The sequence below is a fragment of the Aquarana catesbeiana genome, linkage group LG05 (genome assembly GCF_042186555.1).
Source record: "Aquarana catesbeiana isolate 2022-GZ linkage group LG05, ASM4218655v1, whole genome shotgun sequence".
In the NCBI taxonomy this organism is placed as follows: Eukaryota; Metazoa; Chordata; class Amphibia; order Anura; family Ranidae; genus Aquarana; species Aquarana catesbeiana.
Window position 1 is genome coordinate 112,856,797 of NC_133328.1, and position 21,415 is coordinate 112,878,211.

The 21,415-nt window shown below is 47.2% G+C and overlaps 1 protein-coding gene across 2 annotated transcripts in view; it reads left to right on the forward strand.

Moving 5' to 3' along the window:
• Positions 1-5,768: 5,768 nt before the first annotated feature.
• The window catches only part of SNX13 (sorting nexin 13), a 240,366-nt gene continuing 224,719 nt past the window's right edge, over positions 5,769-21,415 (forward strand). For both annotated transcript variants that reach the window (XM_073630078.1, XM_073630079.1), the window contains exon 1: positions 5,769-5,955. In XM_073630078.1, the coding sequence (XP_073486179.1) occupies positions 5,944-5,955 (12 nt within the window). In that variant the 5' untranslated portion in view covers positions 5,769-5,943. The remainder of the gene's footprint in view (positions 5,956-21,415) is intronic.

The following is a 21,415-nucleotide window of genomic DNA, read 5'->3' on the forward strand; positions in this document are numbered from 1 at the left end:
CCAAAAGAAAGCTCTGTCTGTCCTAAAAAAAGAAATAAAATTCATTTGGGTACAGTGTTGCATGAGTGAGTAATTGTCATTCAAAGTGTGACAGTGTTGAAAACTGGCCTTGACAGAAAGGGAGTGAAACAATCCAGACTTAAAGTGATTTAAGTGGTGGTAAAGTCTTTTTTTGGACTTGTACCTACACATAAGCCTATAAAAAGGCTTACCTGTAGGTACATTTAATATCTTCTGAAGTTGAGATGTTTAGGAGATCCCAATGGATGTAGCTGGTGACATCACCAGCGCATTTGCTGTGAAGCTCTGGCATACTGTGCCAAACTACGGAGCTCGGTGACGCAGCCGATTGGCTCACGTGCGCATGTGTGGGAATGACGTCATCGCTGCTCTGGATACTCATACAGCCGGAGCCTGCAAACCTGGATGGAAGACTGGGTGAAGATGGAAGCGCTGTCAGCAGTGACAGTGTGTTGCTGGAGGGCTTCGTTCTAAGGTAAGTATTTCATAATGTGCTAGTATGTGATGCATACTAGCACATTATGCCATTGCCTTTGCAAGGGATTTTTTTTTGCCAGCCGAGGTCTACTATTGCTTTAACCACTTCCTGCCGCTCTATAGCTGAAAGACGGCTACAGCTTGGACTTACTTTGCCGGAAGAGCGTACATGGATCGTGCTGCCCTGCGGTGCGCGGGCAGCGTGCTCTGTGATCGCTGAGTCCTTTGGACTCAGCTGATCAAAGATTAGGGTAAAGGGCCAATCACAGCGCTCCCTTTACCACATGATAAGCTGTGTCCAATGATCATGATGTTAACACGAGCCAGTTATCAGCTTTCCTTTCCTCACGCTGACAGGGTGAGGGGAGGAGAAGAGAGCCTATAACCGGCTTGTGTTAAAGGGACATCTACACTGATTATCAGTACAGTTCCAACCGTGCTGCCTATCAGTGCCCACCAGTGTTGCCAATCATTGTCACCTATCAGCAGGGCTCGATTGCTGCAGGAACGCATTGGGAACGCCGTTCCTGTACTTTTTCCACAGCAGGAACGCCGTTCCCGTTAGCAGCTATGCCCTGCAAGACTGGCCTTTGAAGTATGTGAGCTGTGGCAGGTGCTAACTGAGCATGCGCCATTCCGAAGCCTGCTGGGCTTGGCAAAGCTCGTACATTTTTGGCCAGGCACATGCGCAGTGATGCAATGTCGCTGCCTGGCGCCATTTTTAAATGGAAGGCAGTGGAACTCGGTCTCAGCGCCTCATCACAGCAGAGATAGAGAGGAGGACACTAATGTGAGGGTCTTGGTGGTGGCGCCTCGCAACAGCAGAGAGGAGGACACTGTGAGGGGGTGAAGGGGGCAGAGGAGGACACTGATGTGGAGAAGTGAAAGGGGCACAGCAGGACACTGTAGTGGGGGGTCATGATATAAAGGGGGGCAGAGAAGGACACTACATGAGGGGGGCAGAGGAGGACACTACTGTCGGGGAGGGTGACGGAAGGAAGCGGAGGGGGACACTACTGTGTGGGGCAATGTTGCCAACCGCCTGTTAATTTACAGGCTGCCCATAAATGTCTGTTACCGGCAGTGGTGCCCGTAAAAAATATGGCTGTCCGCAGCCTCTAACCATCTCTTGTACCATATCTCCATCCTCTAACCATCTCCTGTACCATGTCTGCAGCCTCTGATCATCTCCTGTACCATGTCTGCAGCCTCTGATCATCTCCTATACCATGTCCGCAGCTCCTGACCATCTCCTGTACCATGTCTGCAGCCCTCTGACCACCTCCTGTATCCTTTCCGGAGCCTCTAACCATCACCTGTACCATGTCCGCAGCCTCTGACCACCTCCTGTACCATGTCCGCAACCTCTGACAGTCTCCCGTACCATGTTCGCAGCCTTTGACCACCTCCTGTATCATGTCCACAGCCTCTGACCACCTCCTGTATCATGTCTGCAGCCTCTAACCACATCCTGTATCGGGTCTGCAGCCTCTAACCACCTCCAGTATCATGTCCGCAGCCTCTAACCACCTCCAGTATCATGTCCGCAGCCTCTAACCACCTCCTGTACCATGTCCGCAGCCTCTAACCACCTCCTGTATCATATCTGCAGCCTCTAACCAGCTCTTGTGTCATGTCTGCAATCTCTGACCATCTCTTGTCTTTTATAATGTCTACAATCTCTGATGGAGAGTCTGGAAAGGAGTCAAGTGTCAAGAATGGAGGTCATGGGAGAAGTCAGACATGTGTTGACTGTGGAGAGGAGACTATAGGATAAAACCAGAGCCACTGAGCTAGAGCTCACTGACCGAGCCCTGCATGGTGCACCTGAGAGGAGGTCAGTAACACCCTTGCCAGGCCAGTCTGAGGGGGGTCACTGATGTAAGGGGGAGTGAATACAATAATGTAAGGGGGCAATGATATAAAGGTTCCCCCTTATATCAGGACCCCCCCACCTTAGTGCATCCACTCTGCGGTAGGTGGTTTCTGGTCACCAGAGTCCCCCCCCTTCAGAGTTCCCGGCATTACCCTTTATATCAATCTGCAGAATTACAGTGCAAGGGAGAACTCTGTGGACGCTGATGTGAAGGGGAACTCTGATGTAAAGGGCAATGCTGCAGACCCTGATGTAAGTGGGAACTCTGATGTAAAGGCAAACACAGTGGACTCTGATATAAGGTGGTCTCTGGTCACCACAGCTCCCCCCTATATCAGAGTCCCCCTTTAGATCATGATCTGCAGCGTTCCCCTTTATGTCAGAGTTCCCTTGCACTGTAAGGGGGAATCCTGCAAACTCTGATGTAAGGAGGAACTTTGTGCTGGCTGGGTTATATCATCCTGACCTTTGTGTAAATGGAGAAACATGGTTTTTGACTTTTATTTAACTTAAACACATTGCTAATAGCACTAGCTACATGTTTATAGTTTAAATATTGATATTTGCACTGTTTAGCACAGAATGCAGTCATTTTAGGTACTTTTTTTCAGTGTCAGTGGGGATCTTGGGTGAGTTCCCACACTTTTTTCCCCAGAACTTGACCCCTGCCTATCAGTGCAGCCTCATCAGTGCCCATCAGTGCAGCCTAATCAGTGCTGCATATCAGTGCCCATCAGTGCTGCCTATCAGTGCAGCCTCATCAGTGCCCATTAGTGCTGCCTATCAGTGCAGCCTCATCAGTGCTGCATATCAGTGCCCATCAGTGCTGCCTATCAGTGTTGCCTATCAGTGCCCATCAGTGCTGCCTATCAGTGCTGCATATCAGTGCCAATAAGTGTTGCCTATCAGTGCTGCGTCATCAGTTCTATGAACACAAAAAGCAGCAAAAATCGCTCACAGGATACCAAACACTAAGCCAATGTAAGATGACACTCCCACAGCCACACAGCATGCGAGGTGAGACTTCTTGCTCCGTAATGCTGCGGTTCACTCTCTAATTTACGGTCTATAGTTTGCAATTGAAGCGTGCCAGATATTAGATCTTGTCTCTACCTTTGAAGCCTGCAGCATGCGAAGTGAGACTCCCTGCTCCGCAATTCTGCAATTTGGCATTTTGACGCAGAGCCTGTAGCTTCTCTAGTAGCAGTTTTCACATACACGACATCATAGAGACACTTTAAGAATCAGGTTCGTTTCGATTTAAGCTTGTTAGGCATTGGTTCATTCTTTGCAATTGAAGCCTGCAGCATGCGAGGTGAGACCTCCAGTTCTGGAATGTGGCGGTTCGACTCTTCAACATATAGTTTGTAGTCCCTTCAGCGGCATTCTTCACGTATATGGATTCCTGCTATGGGATATCAAGATATTTTTAGGCATTTGGCTTTCTTGTAATTCAATTTCACAGTATGTGAAGGGAGACTTCCCACTTTGTAACGCCAAAACCTGGCTTTCCAATATTTAACCTGCAATTCTCTAGTGATTTTTTTCCATGCATATGGACTCTTTGAACCTAGTGTTTGGTTGTCTGTCCACTTTTCTACTTTATTCCTGGCATGTTATTACTTTTTGCATACATATATGTGCACATTTATAAGTTTTTGTTATTTTAAAAATATCAGAGCACATATTGTTTATTTGTTCGATTTTTTTGGTTCCTCCCCGTACTCCGGCATATTCCTCAGTTCAATAGTGATATAGTTTAATTACGGTTTTTGGACATTTGATTTAGGAATGGTTGCCACAGATCTTATCGGTTTTCCGTTGATCTCTGGCAATTCCATTCTGTTATGTTTCAATATTAGCTTTAGACTATTTAGGATCTATGGATATTTGTCTGGTGTATGGTGGTTAGGTTCATGGAGAATAATATCACCAAGTATGTCTGAAGTCATGACATTTAATGGTGTTTCATTTGACGGACGTACCCTTAAAAGACTTCATTCTTTTATATTTACAGGGGTTTAGATCATGTCTGCTACAATGACACCACTTATCATAAACATAGCTATTTATATGTTTCGTTTTCTACTTTTATTATTTGTTTTTCATTTTTTTGCTACGTTGTGCCATCTCTTCATGACTGCTTAGTTTTGCATGTTTGTATTTCATGTTATTTCATCTCATGAAAATTTACGAATGCACATAGTGTGTGTCTTTTAAAACTCATTTTTCTTTTATGTTGAATTAATTTTTTGTTTGAGTGTCATTGTAACTAGGTATTCACAGGTCATCACAACTTGCATGTATTCCGAGAGGTGGAGAGGTGTGGTTTTCATCTGTTTAGTTAAGTGTTTCATTTCCAGGTGTCATATATGCTTTTGATTAATCGCCTCCTCTTATATACCGCAGTTGTGATGACCATCCTTCAGCTATGAGTAAGCATCCACTGATGTGAAACGCGTTAGCTGCTTTTTGTCCTATATATCCACTTAATGTGACCTGCAACATTTTGATGAAATAAAGGTGCTTTTTTTCACGGCAGTACGGCCATCCGGAGCTCTTTTGATTCATTATCTGCTGCGTTATCAGTGCCCATTAGTGCTTGTTATCAATGCTGCCTATCGATGCCAAATATCAGTGCAGCCACATCAATGCCCATCAGTGAAGGAAAACAATGACCCGTTTGCAAAATGTTATAACTATGAAAATTGTTTTGTTTTTTAATTTTCAGCCTTTTTGTTTAGCAAAAAACATAAAAAAACTAGTGGTGATGAAATACCCCCAAAAGAAAACTCCATTTGTGTTTAAAAAATGATAAAAATGTCATTTGGGTACAGTGTTTCATGACTGCGCAATTGTCATTCAAAATGTGACAGTGCTGAAAATTGGCCTGGGCAGGAAGGGGGTAAATCTGCAGGGTAGGTAAGTGGTTAAATAAAAGGATAAAACATAAACAAGCTGTGCTGGACTCTATGAAGACTTTGCCTCACAAATCAGTGGTTCTGCTTTTATTTTCACATCAGCCGCATTCCATGTGACATGCATGTCTCCATGGAGAGCACAGCCGTCCACCACTGTCCTATCCACTCCTACTCAGCTCTATGGAGACGGCCAAGCTACCCTCAGCAGGACCCGCCCCCTCCTCGTGATATCACCAACCAGAGCCTCCAATAGAGGCGGGGTCAGCCGTCACTTGTGCGTTTTATTTATGGACAGTGCAGAGTCTCCGCCTGGATTATCACTGGTAGGCGGTGCTTGCTGAAGTCACTAAGCGCCATGCTTGACAGGGTATGCCCGGACAGCTCACTGGTTGGTGGAGCCTCGTTAGCCACGCCTGCTTACTAATCTCCAGTTCTTCCTATGGCCCGTGGTTTGTTGTCACCCCGAAACAACATGGCGGCTCTTCCGGAGGCGGTCGGAGGGTAGGGGTGGGTCAGACTGTGGAGCTACCGGAGGCCGAGGGGATACGGGGCCGGGCAGGGTCCGGGCTGACATCCGTGCTGAGGAGAGCCCTCTTCCTAGGATTATAATGCTGCGCTGCTAGGACATTACACTGGCCGGAGACAACCATGATCCCAAAGGTGAGGGGGCTGGGCAGGGGGAGCAGGACTGTGCCACGATCATCTGTACCCCGGAGGTGTGACTGAGGAGAGGAGAGCACAGTGTATAAGGAGAGGAGAGGAGAGGAGAGCACAGTGTATATGGAGAGGAGAGCACAGTGTATATGGAGAGGAGAGGAGAGCACAGTGTATGGAGGAGAGCAGGACTGTGCCACGATCATCTGTACCCCGGAGGTGTGACTGAGGAGAGGAGAGCACAGTGTATAAGGAGAGGAGAGGAGAGCACAGTGTATATGGAGAGGAGAGCACAGTGTATATGGAGAGGAGAGGAGAGCACAGTGTATGGAGGAGAGCAGGACTGTGCCACGATCATCTGTACCCCGGAGGTGTGACTGAGGAGAGGAGAGCACAGTGTATATGGAGAGGAGAGCACAGTGTATATGGAGAGGAGAGGAGAGCACAGTGTATGGAGGAGAGCAGGACTGTGCCAGGATCATCTGTACCCCGGAGGTGTGACTGAGGAGAGGAGAGCACAGTGTATATGGAGAGGAGAGGAGAGCACAGTGTATATGGAGAGGAGAGGAGAGCACAGTGTATATGGAGAGGAGAGCACAGTGTATGGAGGAGAGCAGGACTGTGCCAGGATCATCTGTACCCCGGAGGTGTGACTGAGGAGAGGAGAGCACAGTGTATATGGAGAGGAGAGCACAGTGTATGGAGGAGAGGAGAGCAGGACTGTGCCAGGATCATCTGTACCCCGGAGGTGTGACTGGAGGGGAGAGGAGAGCACAGTGTGTATGGAGAGGAGAGCACAGTGTGTATGGAGAGGAGAGCACAGTGTGTATGGAGAGGAGAGGAGAGCAGGACTGTGCCACGATCATCTGTACCCCGGAGGTGTGACTGGAGGGGAGAGGAGAGCACAGTGTATATGGAGGGGAGAGGAGAGCAGGACTGTGCCACGATCATCTGTACCCCGGAGGTGTGACTGGAGGGGAGAGGAGAGCACAGTGTATATGGAGGGGGAGGAGAGCACAGTGTATATGGAGGGGAGAGGAGAGCACAGTGTATATGGAGGGGAGAGGAGAGCACAGTGTATATGGAGGGGAGAGGAGAGCACAGTGTATATGGAGGGGAGAGGAGAGCACAGTGTATATGGAGAGGAGAGGAGAGCACAGTGTATATGGAGAGGAGAGGAGAGCACAGTGTATATGGAGAGGAGAGGAGAGCACAGTGTATATGGAGAGGAGAGGAGAGCACAGTGTATATGGAGAGGAGAGCACAGTGTATATGGAGAGGAGAGCACAGTGTATATGGAGAGGAGAGCACAGTGTATATGGAGAGGAGAGCACAGTGTATATGGAGAGGAGAGCACAGTGTATATGGAGAGGAGAGGAGAGCACAGTGTATATGGAGAGGAGAGGAGAGCACAGTGTATATGGAGAGGAGAGGAGAGCACAGTGTATATGGAGGAGAGAGGAGAGCACAGTGTATGGAGGAAAGGAGAGCAGGACTGTGCCAGGATCATCTGTACCCCAGAGGTGTGACGAGAGGAGAGCAGCACTCTGTGTATGGAGGGGAGAGAAGAGCACCACTGTGTGTGTGGAGGAGAAGAGAGCACAGTGTATGGAGGGGAGAGGAGAGCACAGTGTATGGAGGGGAGAGGAGAGCACAGTGTATGGAGGGGAGAAGAGAGCACAGTGTATGGAGGGGAGAAGAGAGCACAGTGTATGGAGGGGAGAAGAGAGCACAGTGTATGGAGGGGAGAAGAGAGCACAGTGTATGGAGGGGAGAAGAGAGCACAGTGTATGGAGGGGAGAAGAGAGCACAGTGTATGGAGGGGAGAAGAGAGCACAGTGTATGGAGGGGAGAAGAGAGCACAGTGTATGGAGGGGAGAAGAGAGCACAGTGTATGGAGGGGAGAAGAGAGCACAGTGTATGGAGGGGAGAGGAGAGCACAGTGTATGGAGGGGAGAGGAGAGCACAGTGTATGGAGGGGAGAGGAGAGCACAGTGTATGGAGGGGAGAGGAGAGCACAGTGTATGGAGGGGAGAGGAGAGCACAGTGTATGGAGGGGAGAGGAGAGCACAGTGTATGGAGGGGAGAGGAGAGCACAGTGTATGGAGGGGAGAGGAGAGCACAGTGTATGGAGGGGAGAGGAGAGCACAGTGTATGGAGGGGAGAGGAGAGCACAGTGTATGGAGGGGAGAGGAGAGCACAGTGTATGGAGGGGAGAGGAGAGCACAGTGTATGGAGGGGAGAGGAGAGCACAGTGTATGGAGGGGAGAGGAGAGCACAGTGTATGGAGGGGAGAGGAGAGCACAGTGTATGGAGGGGAGAGGAGAGCACAGTGTATGGAGGGGAGAGGAGAGCACAGTGTATGGAGGGGAGAGGAGAGCACAGTGTATGGAGGGGAGAGGAGAGCACAGTGTATGGAGGGGAGAGGAGAGCACAGTGTATGGAGGGGAGAGGAGAGCACAGTGTATGGAGGGGAGAGGAGAGCACAGTGTATGGAGGGGAGAGGAGAGCACAGTGTATGGAGGGGAGAGGAGAGCACAGTGTATGGAGGGGAGAGGAGAGCACAGTGTATGGAGGGGAGAGGAGAGCACAGTGTATGGAGGGGAGAGGAGAGCACAGTGTATGGAGGGGAGAGGAGAGCACAGTGTATGGAGGGGAGAGGAGAGCACAGTGTATGGAGGGGAGAGGAGAGCACAGTGTATGGAGGGGAGAGGAGAGCGCCACTGTGTGTATGGAGGGGAGAGGAGAGCGCCACTGTGTGTATGGAGGGGAGAGGAGAGCGCCACTGTGTGTATGGAGGAGAGAGAAGAGCGCCACTGTGTGTATGGAGGAGAGAGAAGAGCGCCACTGTGTGTATGGAGGAGAGAGAAGAGCGCCACTGTGTGTATGGAGGAGAGAGAAGAGCGCCACTGTGTGTATGGAGGAGAGAGAAGAGCGCCACTGTGTGTATGGAGGAGAGAGAAGAGCGCCACTGTGTGTATGGGGGAGAGGGGAGCACAGTGTATGGAGGAGAGGAGAGCAGGACTGTGTGTATGGAGGGGAGAAAGAGCACAGTGTATGGAGGAGAGGAGAGGCGAAGAGAGCAGGACTGTGCCAGGATCATCTGTACCCCGGTGGTGTGACTGGGGAGAGCAGCACTGTGTGTGTGGAGGGGAGAGAAGAGCACAGTGTATGGAGGAGGGGAGAGAAGAGCACAGTGTATGGAGGAGGGGAGAGAAGAGCACAATGTATGGAGGAGGGGAGAGAAGAGCACAGTGTATGGAGGAGGGGAGAGAAGAGCACAGTGTATGGAGGAGGGGAGAGAAGAGCACAATGTATGGAGGAGGGGAGAGAAGAGCACAATGTATGGAGGAGGGGAGAGAAGAGCACAGTGTATGGAGGAGGGGAGAGAAGAGCACAGTGTATGGAGGAGGGGAGAGAAGAGCACAGTGTATGGAGGAGGGGAGAGAAGAGCACAGTGTATGGAGGAGGGGAGAGAAGAGCACAGTGTATGGAGGAGGGGAGAGAAGAGCACAGTGTATGGAGGAGGGGAGAGAAGAGCACAGTGTATGGAGGAGGGGAGAGAAGAGCACAGTGTATGGAGGAGGGGAGAGAAGAGCACAGTGTATGGAGGAGGGGAGAGAAGAGCACAGTGTATGGAGGAGGGGAGAGAAGAGCACAGTGTATGGAGGAGGGGAGAGAAGAGCACAGTGTATGGAGGAGGGGAGAGAAGAGCACAGTGTATGGAGGAGGGGAGAGAAGAGCACAGTGTATGGAGGAGGGGAGAGAAGAGCACAGTGTATGGAGGAGGGGAGAGAAGAGCACAGTGTATGGAGGAGGGGAGAGAAGAGCACAGTGTATGGAGGAGGGGAGAGAAGAGCACAGTGTATGGAGGAGGGGAGAGAAGAGCACAGTGTATGGAGGAGGGGAGAGAAGAGCACAGTGTATGGAGGAGGGGAGAGAAGAGCACAGTGTATGGAGGAGGGGAGAGAAGAGCACAGTGTATGGAGGAGGGGAGAGGAGAGCACAGTGTATGGAGGAGGGGAGAGGAGAGCACAGTGTATGGAGGAGGGGAGAGGAGAGCACAGTGTATGGAGGAGGGGAGAGGAGAGCACAGTGTATGGAGGAGGGGAGAGAAGAGCACAGTGTATGGAGGAGGGGAGAGGAGAGCACAGTGTATGGAGGAGGGGAGAGGAGAGCACAGTGTATGGAGGAGGGGAGAGGAGAGCACAGTGTATGGAGGAGGGGAGAGGAGAGCACAGTGTATGGAGGAGGGGAGAGGAGAGCACAGTGTATGGAGGAGGGGAGAGGAGAGCACAGTGTATGGAGGGGGGAGAGGAGAGCACAGTGTATGGAGGGGAGAGGAGAGCACAGTGTATGGAGGGGAGAGGAGAGCACAGTGTATGGAGGGGAGAGGAGAGCACAGTGTATGGAGGGGAGAGGAGAGCACAGTGTATGGAGGGGAGAGGAGAGCACAGTGTATGGAGGGGAGAGGAGAGCACAGTGTATGAAGGAGAGGGACGCTCAGTGAATAGGAGAGAATATGGAGGGGGGAGAGGAGAGCACAGTGTATGGAGGAGAGGGACGCTCAGTGAATAGGAGAGAATATGGAGAGGAGCACAGGACTGTAGGGTCAGACATACAGAGGAGGAGATGATGGGGCAGAATACAGGTGTACAGGAGTGGAGGGATAGGTGACAGCAGTATAGGGACACAGAGGTAAGTGGACAGGACAGGTGACAGCTGTTACAGCACTGAGGGGATAGGTGACAGCAGTATAAGGACACAGTACTGAGCAGAGACATCAGAATTAGAACACAGATAAGAGGAGAGGCAGCCGTAGATCAGACAGGTGACAGCTGTACAGGGCGGTGGAGGGCGGAGGGATAGGTGACAGTAGAAGTCCAGACAACTATGATAAGTTGAACAGACAGGTGACAGCACTATAGGGACACAGAGGTTATCATAGACAGCAGTGGACGGGGCAGGTGACAAATGACAGTTGTACAGATCCTGGGGAGGGGGGGTGGATAGGTGACTGCAGCTTTAGCGAAACAGAAGTAAGAGGATAGCCAGTAGTGGACATGATAGGTGAGCAGAAATAGGTGCCAGCAGCACACCACACACAGACATAACAGTATAGAGAGCAGAGGCCTACACGGGTAACACTTTTATAGGGCTGGGGGAATAGATTCCATGACAACCGCTTTAGAGACCCAGAAGTAAGAGTATAGACAGTAGTGAACTGGTGACAATTGACATCTGTATACGGTCAGGGGAGAGGTGACAGCTCTGTATACGGTCAGGGAGAGAGGTGACAGCTCTGTATATGGTCAGGGAGAGGGGTGACAGCTGTGTGATCAGGTGACAGCTGTTTATACAGTCAGGGGACAGGTGGCAGATGTATGCAATCGGGGGTTAGGTGGCAGCTGTGTACGGTCAGGGGACAGGTGGCAGCTGTGTGCGGTCGGGTGGCAGCTGTGTGCGGTCGGGTGGCAGCTGTGTGCGGTCGGGTGGCAGCTGTGTGCGTCGGGTGGCAGCTGTGTGCGGTCGGGTGGCAGCTGTGTGCGGTCGGGGGACAGGCGGCAGCTGTGTGCGGTCGGGGGACAGGCGGCAGCTGTGTGCGGTCGGGGGACAGGCGGCAGCTGTGTGCGGTCGGGGGACAGGCGGCAGCTGTGTGCGGTCGGGGGACAGGCGGCAGCTGTGTGCGGTCGGGGGACAGGCGGCAGCTGTGTGCGGTCGGGGGACAGGCGGCAGCTGTGTGCGGTCGGGGGACAGGCGGCAGCTGTGTGCGGTCGGGGGACAGGCGGCAGCTGTGTGCGGTCGGGGGACAGGCGGCAGCTGTGTGCGGTCGGGGGACAGGCGGCAGCTGTGTGCGGTCGGGGGACAGGCGGCAGCTGTGTGCGGTCGGGGGACAGGCGGCAGCTGTGTGCGGTCGGGGGACAGGCGGCAGCTGTGTGCGGTCGGGGGACAGGTGGCAGCTGTGTGCGGTCAGGTGGCAGCTGTAGACTGGACAGCAGTGTTCGGTTGGACAGACATATGCCACATACTGAACTAAGAGGGTCGACACCAATGACAAGACAGGTGACAGCTATATAGAGCTGTAGGGTAGGTGAGGGCAGCTAGGTGACAATAGCATACACACACAACTAGGAGAATAGACCACAATGGAGTAGACAGGTGACAGCTATATAGAGCTGTAGGGTAGGTGAGGGCAGATAGGTGACAATAGCACACACACACAACTAGGAGAATAGACCACAATGGAATAGACAGGTGACACCTATACAGGACAGAAAGTGTAGATGACAGCAGCAATAGAAACTCAGAAGTATGAGGGTAATCATGCCAGACATATGACAAGTGGCAGTATATGTGGTTGAAGTGATCGGTAGGTAGATAGCAGTGGAGCAGACAGGTAACACCCGGGAGGGAGTGATAGGTGACAGCAGCATTAGGGACACAGAAGTAAGAGGATAGACTGCAGTAGAAAGATAATTAGGTGACAACTGTAGGGGGATGGGGGGGTATAGGTGGTGGCAGCATTAGAGTCACAGAGGTAAGAGGATAGACAGCAGTGGGTCAGAAGGGTGACAGTTGATAACAGAGTTGGCGGGATAGGTGACAGATGGGACGCCACACACAGAAGTAAAAGGATAGAACGCAGTTAATCAGGCAGGTAATAGCTGTATGGGGGTGGAGTGTTAGATGACAGCAGCGGTAGGGACACAGATATAAGAGAATAGAAATATAAATAACAAGTGACAGCTGTACAGTGGTGGAGGGATAGGTAATGACAACACTAGAGCCACAGAGATAATGGAAGATAGATGGCATTGGACCGACAAGTGACAGCTGTACAGATCTGGAGTGATGGATGACAACAGTGTTATAAACACAGAAATAAGAGGATAGACAGGTAGAGGACAAGTGACAGTAGTGTGGAATATTAGGTCAGTTGTCTACAAGGAGCAAGACAAGAAGATTGATGACAAAGGACAACGTGGCACTAAGTGTAGAAGTGATGTAGGTAGCAGGAGTGAAGGCATCTAGACCAGAATTTGGGACACAGAAATGGGAATCTAAACCACAATCAGACCAGTATGAGACTGGAGGTACAGGTGACAAACCATATAAAATGGGAAGATCACATCAGGATTGGGGGTGCCGGTGCAAGAGTACATTATGAAGGGACCTCAGAATAGGGATGAAGGGATAGGTACAAAGAATGGACTCGGATTCAAAGGAGATGGAGGGCAGACTGGGCATGTGACACCTGCATTACTGTGTCCAACTAGAATTACACTGACCCAGATTGTACTAAAAGATAAATGAAGAGCAGTAACTGGGCAGGTGGTGATGAACTTATGGAGTCTGGAAGAGAGAGTTTTGGGGGTCACACAGAAGGGGATGATCATTTCTGTTAGGACCGATGACAACTGACAGCAGAAAGGGGCCCATAGTAGTTGTAGGAGGGAAACTAAGGGCACAGATGAGGACATTTTAATAACCTTGAAAGCAGATGATTGCATGATGAGGATGAGGAGGTTTGATAGTGAATGATTGGACATGTATCTTGGAAGTAGCATATTACCAACATGACAGGTCCCAGCTATGTGGGCATTGTGAAGGGTATCAAACATGGGACAATGCAAGAGAAAGGTAGATTACCTCCTTGATTAGTTTTTTATAATAAAATTGTTTGTACTCCTGAAATCATTTAATGGCTAAGCGCCGGCCGTTGGTGCTTTTAAGTGGTGCTTTTGCGCCGCTTTTTAGCTGCTAGCTGGGTGCTTTTAACCCAAAAAAGGTTAAAAATTCCTAAAAGCGCTTTTAAGGCGATTTGAAATCACTGCCTATTCATTCCAATGGGCAGGGTGTTTTGGGAGCTCTAAATACAGCGCTACCAGTCCGCCTCAAAGATGCTGCTTGCAGGACTTTTCGGAACATCCGCAAACACACCGCCCCAATGTGAAAAGACACACTGGAGGAGGTTTTCAGGCGCTTTGCAGAGGCTCTTTCTAATGCTAAAGCAACTGAAAACAGCACCAGTGTGAAAGGGGTCTTAGGAGTATGCGTCATTTTGTCAAAAGCCATTTCATCCTCCAGATCCAAATGTTCTCATCCCCACTTCAGTCTGTTTTCCCTTACCAGTCCTCAGTCTGTATTGTTTTCTTCAGAATTCACCAGTTCTATGAACATGACTCATTTTGGGCTGTATGTTGCTTTTTGTTGGTCGTTTAAAGTGTGTGCATTTTTTTTTTTTTTTTTAATTTTGGCTATAGAAGCAAATGGTTAGACCCCTTTCACACTGGAGAATTTTTCAGGCGCTATAGCGTTAAAAATAGTGCCTGCAAACCACCCTAAAACAGCTGCTCGGGCTTTCACACTGGAGTGGTGCGCTGGCATGGCATCAGAAAAATCTTGCCAGCAGCTTCTTTGGAGCAGTGAAGGAGCAGTGAACTCACCGCTCCTCCACCGCTGCTCCCCATTGAAATCAATGGGGCAGCGCTGCAATACTGCTGGAAAAACGCCGCTCCGGCGGTGTTTTGCGGGCGGATTTAACCCCTAAACCCCCCCCCCCGCTAGCGGCTGAAAAGCGCCGCTAAAACGACAGTAAAGTGGCGCTAAAAATAGCACCACTTTACCGCTGATGCCGGTGGCAGCACAGTGTGAAAGGGGTCTTAGAATCCAAGTCCTCTTTTTTTGCGTTCAATGTTTATATTAAAGAGGAAGTAAACTCCCCTGTATACTTTGTACCTATAGGTAAGTCTAGATTAAGGCTTACTTATAGGTACTGTAAATATTTCCTAAACGTGCGCCGTTTATGAGATATTTATTGTATACTGCGCAGATGATGTCCTCGGCACATGCGCTCTGAAGAAAGTGACCGGCGGCTTCCGTGTGACTTCCGGGCTTCCGTGCGAATACACGGGAGTGACGTCACATGGCTCCGGCCAGTCACACAGTCGGAGCCCACAGCCCCGCAAGAAAGACCAACGCAGATGGATGCGGAGACCACGCAGGCTTCGTTTTGCATGTAAGTGTTGAATGCGATGCATAATAGCACGTTATGCCTTTACTTTACAGCAGTGGTTCTCAACTCCAGTCCTCAGGACCCACCAACAGAACAGATTTTAAGTATTACCTTGGGGAGATGCAGACTAGAATACTGCAATCACTGAGCAGCAAATGATGTCACCTGTGATGTATTTCAGTTATCTTGCAAACCTGGCCTGTTGGTGGGCCCTGAGGACCGGAGTTGAGAACCACTGCTTTACAGGGAACAGAAAAAAAAAGAAAAAAAAGACCTGAGTTTGCCTCCTCTTTAAGGATTTAAAGTGTCATTAAACCCATATCATAAAAAAACTATTAATAAATGTTTTATTACATGCTGTTCATACTCACTCTGTCTGCAAAAAACCTGGTTGATCCCGCTGCTCTCTATCGCCACCTTCTGTTCGTGTCCCCAATTCAGCTAGGAATTTTGCTGTGGTGGCAACTCTGCACAGTTTTCAGTGAGTTTATACGCTGAGCATTTTCTCCTTATCACATCGGAGCAGCCCATGTGACTATAGAATCGCACATGTGGACGTATACACAGTGGTAATGACAGCCCACTCTCTCCCTCCTCCTCCATCATGCCCACTAACCAGCTAAACACAATGGGGGGCAGGATATTACATGTAGATTGATGGAGGTGTCGCCTCCCTGTTATTCTAAGACACGGGCTGGGGGAGCGTGACACAGTATGTGATTGGCAGAAATCTGTCCACATCATGTTATTGCCAAAAAATAATAAAGATTTTATTTTAAATATATATTTGTATGATCATTTAAAACAGTTTATTGATCTTCAGCATTTATTTATACTCTGTATTCCAAAGGCTGTTTTTTATTTTGAACAAGTGACCAGCAGCAGAGGACTAGAAGCTCCTCCTGCTTATATTGTCCTGCAGTCATGTGACCGCTATATATCAATTTAGGAAAAAGGTACTTGGGTGTTTTTTTTTTTTGTTTCTGTTTTGTTTTTGTTTTTTTTTTTTTATTAAAATAATTACGGTGCCATCATCCACCTACAGAAATAGGAGGGACGATGTAAATTAAACAGTTTGTGTTATAAGTTTAGGGTACAATGCAGAGTAAGAAAAGATTACTGTGGTATTCAGAATTGATAGTAATGTAACAATACTCCTCCATTGCAAAAATAATTTTAGCTACAGTGACTCAAAAGACAAGCATAGGAGAGAATCTACAGAATCTCATACTGCTGCACATGGGATGGCATAGTAGTCACCATAATGCACATATTCTAGAGCTGCACGATTCTGGCTAAAATGAGAATCACAATTTTTTTGCTTAGAAGATAGTTCACAATTCTCTCACGATTCTCGTGGCGTAACACCAGCTTTCACATTAAAACAAAAAAAATTGGGCTAACTAGGAAGAGTTAGTTACAATGTTTCATGTTAAAAACTTGGCAATCTGCCCCAATGTTTTCTTTTGACAGCTGAGTGAGCAGATAAGTCTCTTCACTTGTTATATGAAAGAATCGGCAAACTCTGCAATAGAGATCGTCAAAGGGGTTGAAGCGAGATCACGATTTTTTAACGATTAATTGTGCAGCTCTGGGTGCAACTAACGATTTTTTTTGTCAGAATATTCTCGTCTGAAAATTGATCCGTGTGGCCAGCATAAGGCTCGGTAAATACCTATGCAGTTTGCTTTTGATCTGTTTACGCATTACACGCTCTTCTGCAGCTTCTCCATTGAAGTACATTGAACCAAAAAAGCACAGTTTTGCGTTTAAAAAAAAAAAGTCCCTGACACTTTTTCTAAATACGCAGCAGCTGAAAAGCATAGATGTGAACGTGTCACATAGGAAACCATGTAAATGAACTGTAGTGCGTTTCTGCAAAAAGCACCAAAAAACACAGATGAGAACCACGTCTAAGACGTTTAGGAACATAATGGGGTTAAAAAAACTAAAAGTAGCCCTTTATAGTACAAAAAAGCAGATAATCGCTACTGTAAGGGGTTCATTTTTTTACTGTAGAACTGTGAAAGTAATATTTACAATAGCGATTATTTGCTCTTTTTGTACTATGAAGGGCTCATTTTAATGTTGTGTTTTTTTTTTTTTTTTCCCCATTATGTTGCTGGCCGATTTAATCAATTATGAAAATAGTAATCGATTAATTTCATAATCGATTGGTTGTAGATTAATCGATTAGTTGTTTCAGCCCTACACATATCTAAAGCGGAGGACTGTGTCATCACATGAGTATATAGTGACCGATAAAAGGGAGAAAGAAGGGGAAAAAAAATCAGAAAATAATAAAAGAAGAAAGGAGAATCCCAAAGGACTGTAGGGATTATCAAATGCGTGGCCCAAGAAAATTAGAGATCAACGTGCATGTAGTGTGCCCATGGGCTCCAAACCTTTTCTAATTCGCTTGACTGTATTCTGAAGAATGTTAGCAAGTTTTCATGGGTCACGGTCCACGATACTTTCTGCTGCACCTGAAAGAAGAACCTACAGTGCCTTGAAAAAGTATTCATACCCCTTGAAATTTTCCACTTTTTGTCATGTTACAACCAAAAACAGAAATATACATATTTGTGAAGTGGAAGGAAAATGATAAATGGTTTTCACTTTTTAAAAAAAAAAATTTTATTTTTTACAAATATCTGAAAAGTGAGGCGTGAATTTGTATTAAGCCCTGCTTTACTCTGATACCCTTAACTAAAATTTAGTGGAACCAATTGCCTTCAGAAGGCACCTAATTAGTAAATAGAGTCCACCTGTGTGTAATTTAATCCCAGTATAAATACAGCTCTTTTGTGAAGCCCTCAGAGGTTTGTTGGAGAACCTTAGTGGACAAACGGCATCATGAAGGCCAAGAAACACACCAGACAGGTCAGGGATAAAGTTGTGGAGAAGTTTAACCACTTCCCACCCAGCGGCCGTCATATGACGTCCTTGACTTTGTGCGGGTATATCTGAATGATGCCTGCAGCTACAGGCATCCTTCAGATATCTGCTTTTTCAGCCGGCGATTCACTACACCCATAAGAATGATCATAGCGGCCGTTGCGCATCTTGATCATTCTTACGGGCGGCGAGAGGGGACGATCCTAAAGTTAATTGCTTTTTATCGTTGTCGCATTTTTAGGTCACATGGGGTACTGCTCCCCAGGAATGTCTGTTCTTTGCTGGCTCTCCACCATCTTGCCCCTGGTGTTCACTGCCTCAGCTCCTGGGACTGATGATATCTTTTTGCCTCAGTCGGTCACAGCCCATGGCGCTGTCACCCACACAGTTTATCTGTAAGTTACCTATGGGTGATTCATGGTTATCATCCTAATTATCTATATCAATCTTTCTCTCACTCCCCCCCCCCCCCCCCCCTTTTCTTGGCCAGTTGTATTCATTTTACAATATATTTATAGATACCGATTTGCGCATCTGCTCCTGAAGATTGGAGGTTATCCTTGAAACGCGTCGAGCTATATAGATTCCTTCATTATTTTTTAATTCAAGAGTAATATCTAACCAGTTTATAATATGTTGTTTTTATTGACCTATACGAGGCTGTGATGGACCTGATATAATATGTGAACATAGATTTTAGCGTCCGGCGGTTCCCTTTTATCATGTTGTTAACGTCATGTACCCACATGTCACTATGTGATTCATATGTAATAAAACCATATAATCATGCTATGTTACTATGTACATGATATGACACGATGCAATCAGGTTATCTACTATTTTATACCCGCCATACATTCTCTGTTCATGTTGTCCAATTCGGCCGTTTGCTTCACATAAAGTCCAACTTTAGCAAGTGTGCAAAATAGTCATCCGTTATTTTCCTTGCTTTTATCTTCTGAAAATTCTCTCCTTCATAATCTCAATTCACAAAATTAAAGAACAAGTGTGGGACTTAAAAATAAAAATAAACTTACCTATGTGAATGTTGTATCGGTCCAATGCTGCATCTGTCCCTTGCGGTCTCTACACCGAGAACAGCACAATCAAAGAACACTTGTCGCTCAGTTCTCGGTCTTCAGTGAACAGAGAGCTGGTAACTGTCTCTCTCTCTGCTCTGCCCCTTCAGCGCTCACTGGAGTGCCGGGCTGTGCAGGGAGCGACTGGCTTCGGCTCTCAGAGGCGCTCCAAATGGCTGGGCCAGCTTTTGTACAGAAATCTGGGTGGATCCTGATGTTCTCCTGTGGCCTACAAAAGAGCTTTGGCCCTACTTCCCCTTTTAAATATTCTAATTTGATATTTTTCTGCTTGAAAAGATAATTTAATTGCTTCTCGTTCATCTGCATTTCTCCTCATTTAGTCTTATTTATCACCACCTCCAAAAAGGTTGTTGTAGTATTTACTCTCGTCACCAGCCGGAAGCTAGCTCCTTTTCTAGTGCAGCTAAGGCTTGTTTCACACCTACAAGTGTGACCAAGCATGGGCGTGCTTTTTTGCATGTTCCTGTGTGTCGCATGTAGGGCAGCCCATTCATTTCAAAGGGCTGCCCTATGCATGAGAAACCCCCCAAAAAATTCCTTGAATCCTTTCCAAAAAACATGCACGTTTACTGATATGTGCTGATGCCATTAACAATTATTGGCACTGCCGTGTGTCTGCTAAATGACACTGCATTTGTAGGCTTGTCAGAAAAGTGTGCAGTTTTGCTTGCGTTCCCAACATGCAGTAACGTGAACCTAGCCTAAAGACGGCCACAGACGGTAAGAACCTCGGCCGGTTCAGCAGGAACCATGTATGGGCAGGCTGATTGTACCCAAGTTGATTGATCAACTTGGATGCAGGCAGTATGTCAGATTTTTTTAATGCAATTGTCAGTGCCTATAGTCACTAGCAATAATCACTGTGTTCTCACGGTCGAGACGGCTCCACCTACCGGGAGAACACTATGGCTACCTATTCCTCCGTGCTGATCTCCCATCTTGTGCAGGTACCAGCAATTGTTCGCCATGGGCCCTTGTACTAGGTTTGTTCCTTGTTGTCAGCCTTGCAGGGATGATGTATCTACTTAGAGTGCTTTATTGGGTCTGAGACTGTCCAATGGCGTCCTTTGCCTGCCATTCGTATAATGTGGGGATCCTGGTTCTGTTTGCGGAATGTATTTTTGCTGTGTGTTACCTCCCTCTATGGGTTCATATTGATATTATCTTTTTTTTTTCTGTACTGATTTGTTTTAAAAGCTAATAAATTTATATTCTTAAAAAAAAAAAAATTAAAAAAATTCCTTCCCTACACTGTCGAAGGAAGAAAATAACCACTTGCCGACTGCGCACTGTAGCTTTACTGCTACAGTGCATACCGACTATGCATAATCACGTATATATTAAGAGTGATTCTGCTCTTGGGGGTAGGGGGTGCGCTGTGTAGCACAAGCCGATCAGCAGGTGCCAACCAATGGATGTCTTCCGGCACCCACCGAGCAGGAAGACAGGACAGAGCTCTGCCTAAGTAAACAAGGATGTGCCTTTTTTTGTTTTCCTGCAAAGGAATAAGAACTACTTGGTGAAAGCACACATAAACACTGGTTAGGCACACGTTTAACCCTTTGTTTGCCCTAGATGTTTAATCCCTTCCTAGCCAGTGTCATTAGAGTGATAGTCTATATTTTTAGCACTGATCATTGTATTAGTGCAGTGATGGCGAACCCTGGCACCCCAGATGTTTTGGAACTACATTTCCCATTATGCTCCACTACACTGCAGAGTGCATGAGCATCATGGGAAATGTAGTTCTAAAACATCTGGGGTGCCAAGGTTCACCATCACTGTATTAGTGTCACTGGTTCCCACAAAGTGTCAGTGTCAGATTGACTGCCGCAATATTGCAGTCCCGCTATAAGTAGCATGATTTGCCACCATTGCTAGTATAAAAAAAAAAAAAAACTAAAATTTCCAGTATATATACCATAGTTTGTAGATGCTATATCTTTTGTGCAGACCAATCAATATACGCTTTTTAGGATTATTATTATTATTTTTTTTTTTTTTTTACCAAAAATATGTAGCGGAATAAATATTGGCCTAAATTTATTAAGATATTAGATTTAAAAAAAAAATATGTTTTATAACAAAAAGAAAAAAAATATAGTTCAAAATTGACAGTCTTCTTTCGTTTTATAGCACAAAAAAAAAAGAAAAACAACCCAGAGGTGATCAAATACACCAAAAGAAAGCTCTATTTGAGGGAAATACTTGATATCAATGTAATTTATGTTGCATGACCGTGCAATTGTCAGTTAAAGTAATGCAGTGTTGTATAGCAAAAAATGGCCTGGTCATGAAGGGGGGTAAATCTTCTGGAGGTCAAGTGGTTAAAAAAACACTGATAATCCTTCTTTACTTTCCAAAAAAAAATAGAAAAAGTGTAATCCTTTCGTACGCTATGCCACACTCTCAAAAAAATTGTGATAGTCCTTCACTACGCTGTCCAAAACAA